We start from the raw sequence: 12,473 nt of genomic DNA on the forward strand, positions 1-12,473 counted from the left end.
CTGAGCTGATAATAAGTGTGATTTGGCTCATGGTGACAGAGAACAAATGCAGCATAAAGACACTTATCTGCTCTGAGCTAACTTATCATGGGCCCTATACTTTCACCAGTGTTACAGTGGCAATGACAAATCCACAAATGCAAGTGAAACAGTGTTACTTTCCTCACTCCTGTCACGTCACTGTAGTACTTTGCTATTTTATTGCACATGGGCAACAACATTTTTATTAACTTATACACTATAATGCAAAAGTAAGATTTAAGATTTTTTTTTTCAAATAAATTAATACCTTTAATCAGAAAGGATGCATAAAATTAATCAAAAGTGACATTAAAGACATATTGTTACAAAAAAAAAAAAAAAACTGTACATTTCAAATAAATGTTGTTCTTTTGACCTTTCCTTTGGGAAGGATATGCATAAAGATTGTTCTGATTGTTCTTGTTTCCAACATTGATAATAATCATAAATGTTTCTTGAGCAGCGTATCACCATATTAGAATGATTTCTGAATTATCGTGTGACACTGAAGACTGGAGTAATGATGCTGAAAATACAGCTTTGGATCACAGGAATAAAATCTATTTTAAAATCAGAGAACAGTATTTTAATTTGGTTTTATTGTAATTTAATTGGTACTTTTTCTTTTTATGTAAAAAATAATGCAGCCTTTGCGAGCATGAGACACTTCCTTCAAATTGAAAAAAAAAGAAAATTCTTAAATTTCATCTCAAACATAAAGTAAGACTTTGTATATACAGATGGGTCCAAAAGTCTGAGACCAGCGGTGAAGTGAAAATGCTTATATTTTGTACTTTTATTCAAATATTTAAATAGTAAATTAAACTACCAACATATAGTGATTTGAGTAAGAAGTAAATAATTTTGTATTTGGTTTGTTCCCCTTTTGGTGTAATACCAGCTGTTGAACTCCACAAGTTTGTATTGGACTTTACATTAGAGAATGTTCCACAGAATGTTGAGAATAGTTCTAAAGAATTCCACTGCACAATAATTCCACAAGATGATTTGAAAGCTGCTGATTAATATAGTTATGAGGAAGTATAACATGACAACGTGTGGGATACTGCTATCACAGCTTTAAAATTTCATGACAACTGCACAATCTACACAACTTCTACACACATCTTTCTCTCAGACCATATTAAATGTTGACACGAGTACATCCCCTTAATAAAGCCCACCCCTTCTTCAGTGAAGATAAAGGACTTATCAAAAGAACTCTGTTCCTACGGTTCATTTGATCGCTCACACCGAAATATAAAGGCCGTGGCTCACCTCATTCTACTCTTCTCTCTCACACACACACACTCACACACACACACGACCTCCAGCTTCACGATGCCGGCTGATTTCAATGGAACGTGGGAGATGGTCAGCAATGACAACTTTGAGGATGTCATGAAGGCTCTGGGTATGTGATTTATTTTACTGAATCCTAAAGTTACTGACAGGAACATTTGTACACCACAGATGCAGATCAGGCTCTTATATCTACACATAGCTTATCTTGTTCTTAGAGTTCACCATAGCCAAGTATTCATAAATGAATGTGCAAGTGTTGCAAAATCAAAGGTTAAAGAAGACCATGTAATGCAAAATAAAAGAGGTAGACATTTCACGTCGCATGTCACTTTTTTTCATTTTGCAACAGATTTGAATGCATATTCTCACTTCATAATTAAGACTTTATATGGGTTATTATCATTAACTACAACTAAAAATAACAAACAAAAAATGCATTACTTGACATAAAATATAAAAACCATCAACTTGAAAATGAAAATGCAGTTGTTGCAAATATCAGGTTGAAAAAGAGGATATAGTGCACAGTAGTGGTGTAAGATGTCTCATGCATCGTGCATACACTGGGGTTGCATACATTTAGAATATGCATCTTGCTACAGATTTTATTGAATGTTCTTAATAGTAATAAAATAGTAATACAATTATAATAGTAATAAAATTGTGCTTAATAGTAATACAAATGCTGACCAGACTTTTGTAGCATTTTTAGACAACTTGAGATAAACAACTAAATAAATATCATTGTTAATTAATTAATGCCAGAAATGAATCAATAAATGGGTTGCTTGTTTCTGGGTCAAAGGTCATAGTACTGTATCTTATCAGTCGCTTTGATAAAGGTGGGAGATGAGCAACCTTTGTCCCAGCGTATGAATATTTCTGCCAGTCCCTTGCATCACAGGATGAACTATGGCCCTGTTTCTACAGCGTCCCCAGTGATTTCAAAGCCTCCTTCTGACACTCTCACACATCCCTACTTGGATCGTGCTGATCTTCTCTTTTTGAGACTTTACTAGATCATTCTCTTCCTCCCCTTCAGACATCGACTTTGCCACCCGGAAGATCGCGGTGCATCTCAAGCAGACTAAGGTCATCGTGCAGAACGGAGACAAGTTTGAGACCAAAACACTCAGCACCTTCAGAAACTATGAGGTCAATTTCACCATCGGGGAGGAGTTCGAGGAGCACACTAAAGCCCTGGACAACAGAGTTGTTAAGGTAGGCGTCCAATATGCAACAAAGTCCAAACCAGGGTCACATGACCCCTGTGTTGTAGTTTTCCCTTCTTGTTCTGACTTCATCTGCAAATAAGAAGAATATTCTATAGTAGTACGCAGTGAAGGTAATACCATGTTCAAATTGAAGTAGAATAATGATTGGTTCTGAATGTCATGAAGGTGGATGGGGGTGTCCCGTATGACATGAAATATTTGTTTCCAGACCCTGGTGAAATGGGAGGGTGATAAACTGGTGTGTGTGCAAAAGGGAGAAAAGGAAAACCGTGGCTGGAGGCAATGGATTGAAGGAGACCTGCTTCACTTGGTAAAGAACATCCTCTGGACACCTGTACAAGTCAATAAATGACCACTGAATCGTATTATTATTATTATTATTATTATTATTATTATTATTATTATTATTATTATATAAATGTACCATTCTATTTGCAAACGTGACAGCCCAGGGTCATATACCCATATAATGATAATACTATGGAACTTTTTGTTAAGTGTATATGAATGAATATAATATTTTAGTGCATTGTTATCATGCTAATCCCCCTCTCTTTTCAGGACATCTACTGTCAGGACAAACTCTGCCATCAAGTGTTCAAGAAGAAAAACTAATACTCCATAAATAACTGGATATTCCCACCTGGGTTTGGTGTTATGCTGTGTATATTTATTAAATCGATTTTAATGGACAGCTTCAACCAACTACACTCGTTTGGTGCTCCATGTTTGAGACTTTCATTACAGCAAATAAAGGTTTCTGATCATCTCAGTGTTAATTAATAATTAATAATAACTCCTATCAAAAGGTATATAATGCAATCTAAAGAAAGGTGTGTTTTATTGAGACCAGTATATCAAAGTTCATATGATTCATATCGTTGGATAGGATTTATGATTCATATTGTTTGATATAGCCCCTACAGCAAATGCCTTATATTGATGATGTGTCACCTGAAAAAAGTCAAATTAAGGAAATATATTGTTTATGCCTTGCTCAATAACATTAAAGTCATGAATATATAATGCTGTTCAGCAGTTTGGGATAAGTAAGATCTATAATGTGTTTTACAGTAGTCTCTTCTGCTCCTCATGGCTGCATTTATTTGAACAAAAATACAGAAAACAGTAATATTGTAAAATATTATTACCATTTAAAATAATGGTTTTCTATTGTTTTCTATGTACTTTAAACACACACACACACACACACACACACACACACACACACACACACACACACACACACACACATATATATATATATATATATATATATATATATATTTTTTTTTTTTTTTTTTTTATTCATCAGTCTTCAGTGTCACAGGATCCTTCAGAAATCCTTCAGAAATCATTCTACTGTTTTATTATCAATGTTGGAAACAGTTGTATAAACTGTCAATTTACAGATATTTCCTATATTATTACGATCTGACACCTTCACTTTAAAAGTAAATAAATGAACACAAATAATAAAAACGTCACATGACTAGCAGCAACAGAACATTAAAAACTAACAGATCTCTCTAGATACCACAATCTTCACTGATTACAAACCAGTCGGACTGTCTCCAGACTAATGATTTTGGTGATAGTAAATGGGCCAATGAATTTGGGAGCTAATTTGTTAGAGACGGAACAGAGAGGAATATTGTTAGTAGAAAGCCACACTTTTTGACCCACGATGTAAACGGGAGGCTTTGACTGGTGGCGATCGGCCTTGGCCTTAGTGCGCTTCCTCATCCGGAGCAGAGTCTCATGGGCTCTGGTCCAGGTGCAGTGGCACCTCTGGACAAATACGTGAGTGGAGGGGACCACAACTTCAGATTCCAGACTAGGAAAAACTGGTGGCTGGTAACCTAAACTGCACTGGAACGGAGAAAGGCCCGTGGCGTAACAAAATCTAGAGCGATGTGAGACCAGGCTCTCTAAGGGACAGACAGCGGTTGAAGGAGCCCAGCGGGAAGCCGGTTAGATGACTTACCACTGGCGCAAACTGAGCAAGCCAAAACAAAAATGTGGATGTCACGAGCCATAAGTGGCCACCAGAATCATTGTTTAACTAACTTCTTGGTTCGGCTTATCCCTGGATTACAAGCAACTTTAGAGCAGTGAACCCACTGAATGACTTCGAACAGTAACTCCTCCGGCACAAATAAACGATTCAGTGGGCAACCGGGCGGAGGCGTTACCCCTTCTAAGGCTGTCTTGACCTTCGACTCGACCTCCCATACGAGTGCTGAGATGACTAATTTCTCAGGTAAAATACCCTCGGGAGACACTGGGCGGGCGGAGGGATCGAAAAGACGTGACAAAGAATCGGGGTTTTACATTTTTGGAATCCGGGCAGTACGATAAAGTAAAATCAAAATGACCGAAAAAAAGTGCCCACCGAGCCTGCCTGGAATTGAGTCTTTTGGCAGTTCTAATATACTCTAAATTCTTATGATTGGTCCAAACAATAAAAGGTACACCTGAACCTTCCAACCTGTTACGCCACTCCTCTAAAGCTAATTTGACGGCCAACAATTCTCTGTTACCAATGTCATAATTGCGTTCAACAGGAGATAAACGATGGGAGAAAAACGCGCAGGGATGCATCTTATCGTCCGAGGCAGCATGTTGGGAAAGAACTGCTCCTACCCCCACCTCTGATGCGTGGACCTCCACCACGAACTGCCATGATGGATCAGGGGCTACAAGGATGGGAGCCGAAAAAAAGCGCTCTTTATGTTGGTAAATGCAGTTTTGGCTGCATCCGACCACCTGAACGGAGTACTGGGGGAGGTCAAGGCCGTCAGAGGTAAGGATAGTTGGCTGAAATTGCAAATGAAACGTCGATAGAAATTGGCTAACCCCAGAAACCGCTGTAGGGCCTTACGGGAATCTGGAGATAGCCAATCTATCACAGCCTTAACTTTGTCAGGATCCATGCGTATTCCCTTGGACGAGACGATATACCCTAGGAAGGGGACAGACTGTGCATGGAATACGCATTTCTCCGCCTTGACAAAAAGCCCATTCTCAAGCAATCTCTGGAGCACTCGTCTGACGTGTTGAACGTGTTCCTGGAGAGATGAAGAAAGAATCAGTATGTCATCCAGGTAAACATATATAAACTGATCTACCATATCTCTTGACACGTCATTAATGAATGCTTGGAAAACCCCTGGCGAGTTGGAGAGCCCGAACGGCATCACCAAGTATTCAAAGTGCCCTCTAAGGGTATTAAAGGCAGTTTTCCATTCATCCACCTTCCTGATGCGGACCAAATGAGAAGCGTTTCTTAAATCCAATTTTGTGAATACGGATGCTCCCTGTAACCTCTTGAAAGCTGAAGACATCAACGGCAAAGGATAGGTGTTTTTTATTGTGATGTTGTTCAGCTCTCGGTAGTCAATACAAGGTCTCAGAGAACCATCCTTCTTACCCACAAAAAAGAATCCCGCCCCCGCTGGAGAAGAGGAAGGACGGATGAACCTCGATGCCAAGGAATCAGAAATGTATTTCTCCATGGCCTCCCTCTCCGGAATAGAACGAGAGTAAAGTTTGCCTTTAGGCGGAGACATACCTGGCACTAAATCTATCGCACAGTCAAAGGGACGATGCGGAGGAAGAGAAGCAGCACGGGACTTACTGAACACCTCCTTCAGGTCTAAGTACTCTGCGGGCACTTTTGATAACACCATGTTCTCTCTCTGAAAGACAGAAACAGGCACAACAGGACAAGCAGAAACCAGACAAGACTCATGACAACTTTCACTCCACAATGTGACAGTGTTGAAACCCCATTCCACTCGTGGATTATGTTTTATTAACCAGGGGTGACATAAAACAATGAGAGCTACAGGGGAGTCCATGCGGTAAAAGGATATGGCTTCGGTCTGGTTTCTTGAGGTGAGGAGAGTGATGGGTTCAATGTAGTGGGTGACGTGTGGCAGTTCCTGGCCATTGAGTGTGGTGACATGGATGGGATGAGACACAGGAAGGACAGGAATGTTCAAGTGACATGCAATGAGAGAGTCAATGAAATTACCTTCGGCTCCAGAGTCCAGAAGGGCGTGACAGTCGTGAGTGTGATTCTCCCACCGCAGTTTCACTGGAAGGAGAGTCGATGATGTTGTTGAGGACTTCCCGGCGGAGATCCCACCCGATAGTAGCCTCAAATTTATTACCGGGCTGGCTCTTTTACTGGGGAGGAATAGATGGAATGCTCTGAGCCACTGCAATATAAACACAGTCCTTGGGACCTTCGCCGCTCTCTCTCCCTCCGGGACAGGTAGCCCATGTAGGAATCAATCCCACTGCGCCGCCTCGTTCCACTGGCACTCTGCCGCCAGGGTGCAGAACTGGATGGAATAGTCCGCTACAGATGATTTTCCTTGTCTTAGGTCTGAGAGCTGGTGGCTGGCTTCCCTGCCGGCCGCGGCTCGATCGAAGACCAGTTTCATCTCATCGGAGAGGGCGTGGAATGAGGCACAACACGGATGTTGATTTTCCCACACCGCCGTCCCCCATAAGGCGGCTCTGCCAGACAATAAAGTAAGCACAAACGCAACCTTGGACTCCTCTGTCGCGAAGGTGCGGGGCTGTAATGCAAAGTGCATGGAAATTTGCTAAGGAAAGTCTTGCAAAAGTTTGGCTCACCGGAATAACTCTCTGGCGCTGGAAGTCGCAGCTCTGGCCGGAAGTGGTGGGCGCAGTGGGAGAGGTGAGTTGGTGAATCTGCTGGGTGAGCTCGGACACCTGTGTCACCAGCGCTTGGATCACGCGGCCGGTGTTTACGATGCTCTCCTGCTGCTGATCCATGCGGTTGACACTGTGATTAATAAATTCCGATAGTGAAGTGGTGCTCGCTGCTTCCATGGTGGGTGAGAGCGTTCTGTGACGACTGGGTGAAGGAGGAGCTGGAAGCAAGTGCAAGTTTAACAATGTTTAATGAGAATATGAAGACTATAAAAACTGGAACACAAATAACGCTGGGAGGAAGGTACTGTCCAAGATGGTGGAGAGGAGTGATGAATCCGGAAGGCAGAGGTGAGTAGGCAGCAGGAGAGGGTGGCACAGGAACTGTGGGGAAGCGAGCCGAAGGTAAGTTGTGTTGCTTGATGGTGGTTGTGAAGACACGGACATCCAATGCAGAAACACACAAGAAAGCAAGACACGGTTTACAAACAGAAAACAACGCTCTCACGAACACAAAACGTTAGACAAGCCATTATAGAGGGATGAGTAATGAGTGACAGCTGTTGCTGATAACAATTAACGGAGACGCCCACAAACTAATCAGTGCTGACGCGTAACACACTGACTTCACCCACAAAGTGCAAAACCCAGAGATCATGGTTTGCCAACCGTGACAAGTATAGCCAGGAAGTTCTGGACATATTAGGAGCACATTTGGCCAAGGATACTTCAACTCTGAGCAGAAGGACAGACTCAATAACCTTCGGCCCTATAGCCTCCATCCTGGTCTGGACATCTGAACTCATGAGAAAATATACATGTGTGTATACACTGAGATAGAGAGAGGTAAGACAGAGTAGAGAGAGGGAGCGAGAAAGAAGAAGAGAAGGGAGGAGGGATTGCAGAGAGGCATACTCACAGAAATATGTAATAGAGATCATGATATAATTGAATAAACATGAGTGAAGAGATTTGTGGAAACTGTAGTTCCTAATTCTTGTGATCCAACATTTGCCATTCGTATTTCAAGAAGAAAAGACAAACATTTCAGATGAAGGATGATCCACTTCTTACCTCCGTGACTGTGTTATGATCTATATGACTTGTAGTATCTTGGGGTCCGAGTAAAACACTGAAGACGGTGGTTGTAATAACTCAGTACTTTACTGAATAAAACTGCCAGAGAACAGCCGCATCAGAACACACACAGCTCAGCAGCTCACTTCCGAGCTTCCCGTTTTCACTAAGTCACGTGACCTTAAGAACCAATCACATCACAGCATTTAACAACATGAGAACCCCAACCATGAGAAACCCAGTCTACTACATTCCTCCCCCTTAATATTAAACCCAGTTACCAAAATATAAACAACCTTAACTCACTAGATCTTCTTGAACCAGGAACAGTACTACAAATGTTTTTTTTTTTTTTTACATCTTACAAGTCCAGTCTCTTGGGAGCATTCCTGAGTCTCTCTGGATTTCTTCTTGACTCCATTCCGGAAAATACAGCAGCGGTACTGCTATGGCTGCCCGGAGTAGACGTCACATTGCCTGACAATGCTGGACCCAGGCAGACACCCTTCTCTGACGAGTCGGAGTCAGGCAGTTTCACTCCACAGGCCGATACTGGGTCAGGCTCTGGTGAAGCCTCTGAAGTAAAGTCTCGGCCCTCAACAAGTGCACATGACTCCCGTTCCTTGAGGTCTCCTTTTCTTCCCAACATGTGGTCCACATGAACTGACCGCTGTCTGTTTCCTTCCCAGACACGGTATGTCACAGGACCTAAGCGCTTTATGACAGTCGCGGCAGTCCATTTCTCTTCTCCTCCCCTGAAATTTTTCACTCGAACTTGGTCGTTTTCCTGAAACTCTCTCAATTTCAGTCTCTCTTTGTCATGATACAGCTTTTGTTTTGCCTGCTGATGCTCCATAGTGCTCGACAGATCTGGTCTCAAAAGACTGAACCGGGTGCGAATCTCTCTCTTTAAAAACAGCTCAGCTGGAGAGCGACCTGTGACTGAGTGCGGTGTAGCCCTATACATGAGCAGAAAGTTTGACAGCCTGTGCTGCAGCGAGATGCTGGGCTGTCCACTGGCGTCTAGAACCTGCTTCACAAGAGCCCGCTTCAATATTTGCACCAATCTCTTAGCTGCTCCATTCGATGATGGGTGGTATGGTGGTACCAAAGTTGGTTTTACCCCATTTTTGTCCAGGAACTGTTTGAATTCTGCGGAGGCAAACTGGGGTCCATTATCCGACACGACCTCTTCCGGAAGACCATATGCAGCAAATAGGTTGCGCAACACCTCTATTGTTCGGCTTGACGTTGTGGAGGTCATGTGGAAAACCTCCAACCATTTAGAATCACTGTCCACTATCACCAGGTAGTACTGTCTATCCTTCTCCGCGAAGTCCAGATGGATTCTCTGCCACACTCTGGCAGGCCACCGCCAGGGATGGAGCGGTGCCACTGCAGGTACATTCTGCACGGCCTGACACACAGCACAGTTTTGGACCAAGTTCTCAATCTCGCCATCCAACCCTGGCCACCATACATAGCTGCGAGCTAGGGCCTTCATCTTACAGATGCCGGGGTGTTCATGGTGGAGATCTTTGAGAATCTGCAGCCGGTGCCTTTGAGGAACAATGACTCTGAGACCCCACAAAACACAACCTTGATCGGCTGACAGCTCATGCCTCCTGAGAAAGTACGGTTTCAGGCTTTCATCATTCAGGTAGTTAGGCCATCCATTCATGGTGAAGCTCCAAACCTTGCTCAGCAACGGATCTCTACTGGTGCCTACTTTTATGTCCTGAGCTGTTACTGGCAACTCTTCCACGTGTGAGAAGTAGAAAATGTTGGATTCTTGTGCTGTGTTGTCCAACCCGGTCATGGGAAGTCTGGACATCGCGTCAGCATTAAGGTGGTCCGATGACTTTTTGTATTCTAGCTCATAACTGTAAGCCATGAGAATCAACGCCCAGCGCTGCATGCGCAAAGCTGGCAATGTAGGCACAGCTGATTTTGGCCCCAAAATAGCCAGCAACGGTTTGTGATCAGTGATGAGAGTAAATTTGCGCCCATATAGATACTTGTGAAATTTCTTCACTCCATAAATGATTGCCAGCGCCTCTTTTTCTATTTGCGCATACTTTTGCTCAGCCTCCGTAAGAGTACGCGAGGCGAACGCAACTGGTCTCTCATCCCCATTGTCCATCACATGAGAAATGACTGCCCCCACCCCGTACGGGGATGCGTCACATGCCAATCTCAATGGCTTCTCTGTGTCATAATGTACCAGAACCGTGCTGCTCAGCAACATCTCTTTACCTTTCTTGAAGGCTTCCTCACATGCAGGTGTCCAGCTCCATTTTTCCTCTTTTTTTAGCAGAGTGTGCAATGGCTGTAGCAAACTAGACAAGTTTCTCAGAAAACGGCCATAATAGTTCAACAGCCCCAAATAAGCACGCAACTCAGACACATTTGTGGGCTTTGGGGCATTTACAATAGCCTCCACTTTGTGCTGCGTGGGGTGCAGGCCTTCCTGATCTACACTTGACTGTAGAAATCTGCACTTGGCCAACTTTGCTCTCAAACCATAGCGTGCAAGAGCGCTCAGCACTGCATCCAGCCTTTTTAAGTGCAAGGCTTTTGTGTCGGCTGTGATCAAGATGTCATCTAGAAAACAAGTCACACCTTCTTGTCCTTGTAGAATCTGGTCCATCACTGATTGAAAAATTGACGGTGCACTGGCAATCCCATAGCTGAGACGATGGTAGTGGTACAGTCCTCTGTGAGTATTAATGGTTAAATACTCTTCAGAGTCTTTGTCCAATCTCAACTGCTGGTAAGCATGAGAAAGATCTAACTTTGAGAAACACTTTCCTCCTGCTAGATAGAGTCGCAAATAAATCCTCAGTATTGGGAAGGGGATAAGTCTCTACTTCCAGCTGGTTATTTATCGTGACCTTGTAATCCCCACAGATGCGGATGGATTTATCGGCCTTCGGTACCACTACGATCGGGGCCCCCCATTTGCTACGATCCACTTTGGAAACTATTCCCTCTTTTTCTAACCTATCCAGCTCTTTTTCCACCGCCTCTTTCAATGAATACGGCACCGGCCGGGCTTTGCAAAAGACTGGCTGCGCATCCGGCTGCATTCTTATTGTTGCTCTGAACTCCTCTATGGCACTGACCTTCTCCGAAAACACCACAGAGTGGCGCTGCAGTACTGCTTGTAAGTCCGGGTCAGCGTGTTTCATTTCTTTTTCGACTGTGAAAATATTCCTCCAGTCCAGCTTCAGCTTCTCCAACCAATTTCGGCCAAACAGAGCAGGCCTATTTCCTTTCACTATGATGAGAGGCAATGTAGCTTTCTGGTCCCCGTACTGTACTGGTGCCTGAACACAGCCAAGAAGGGGAATTATTTCTCCTGAGTACGCTTTTAATCTGATGTTGGACTTTTCAATGGGTAAATGTGGAAACTTATTTTGGTGCAACACTTCAGATGCAAGAGACACTGCCGCACCAGTATCCAACTGCATACTAATGTCCTGTTCACACACTTTCACATTAACTTTAATGCCTCCATCCCCACTGGATGCCATGTAAACTGTAAAAACCCCTAACGAGTCATCTTCACTGTCTACATTGTGATCCTCCCTTTCCACGTACTGGGCCTTGGCAGTCTGTCTTCTATTCCGACATGCTCTGGAAATATGCCCTGTCTTGGAGCACGCATGACATTTCTCATTTTTAAACCGGCATTCCTGAGGTGAGTGTCCCCCTCCCCCACAACGGTAGCATCTCTGTTCGCTGTCCCCTTCCTGATAATTTTTCAGTTTTGGATTCTCATTTCCATGTCTAAACTGGCGTTGTCCTTTGCTTCCAGGATATGATTTAAAAACTTGATTTACAGCTGCAGCTTGTACTTTTCCCAAGATTTCAAGAGAATTCTTTGACGCCATCTCCATTGTCAACGCTATCTCACATGCACGGGCAAACGTCAGCTCTCTTTCCGCCAGTAATTTTCTTTGAATCGATTCAGCAGACAGTCCACTCACAAGGCGATCTCTAAGTGAGTCCCATATTCACAATCCTTCGACAATTGTCTTATTGCCACTATGTACTCCGTCACTGACTCTCCTTCTTTTTGATCACGTTTTTGAAAACGGAATCTCTCCGCTATGACCAAAGGCTTCGGCTGATAATGTGATT

General features: G+C 43.3%; 1 protein-coding gene across 1 annotated transcript; it reads left to right on the plus strand.

The window, feature by feature from the left end:
* The first annotated feature begins 1,249 nt into the window (after positions 1-1,249).
* Positions 1,250-3,333, plus strand: LOC113098389 (retinol-binding protein 2). The gene is made up of 4 exons (XM_026263434.1): positions 1,250-1,435; positions 2,369-2,547; positions 2,770-2,871; positions 3,123-3,333. The coding sequence occupies exons 1-4, from the start codon at positions 1,363-1,365 to the stop codon at positions 3,174-3,176; spliced, it is 408 nt and encodes a 135-aa protein (XP_026119219.1). The 5' UTR covers positions 1,250-1,362; the 3' UTR covers positions 3,177-3,333.
* The last annotated feature ends 9,140 nt before the right edge of the window (positions 3,334-12,473 follow it).

This window comes from Carassius auratus, unplaced genomic scaffold (genome assembly GCF_003368295.1).
Source record: "Carassius auratus strain Wakin unplaced genomic scaffold, ASM336829v1 scaf_tig00216545, whole genome shotgun sequence".
NCBI classification, from domain to species: domain Eukaryota; kingdom Metazoa; phylum Chordata; class Actinopteri; order Cypriniformes; family Cyprinidae; genus Carassius; species Carassius auratus.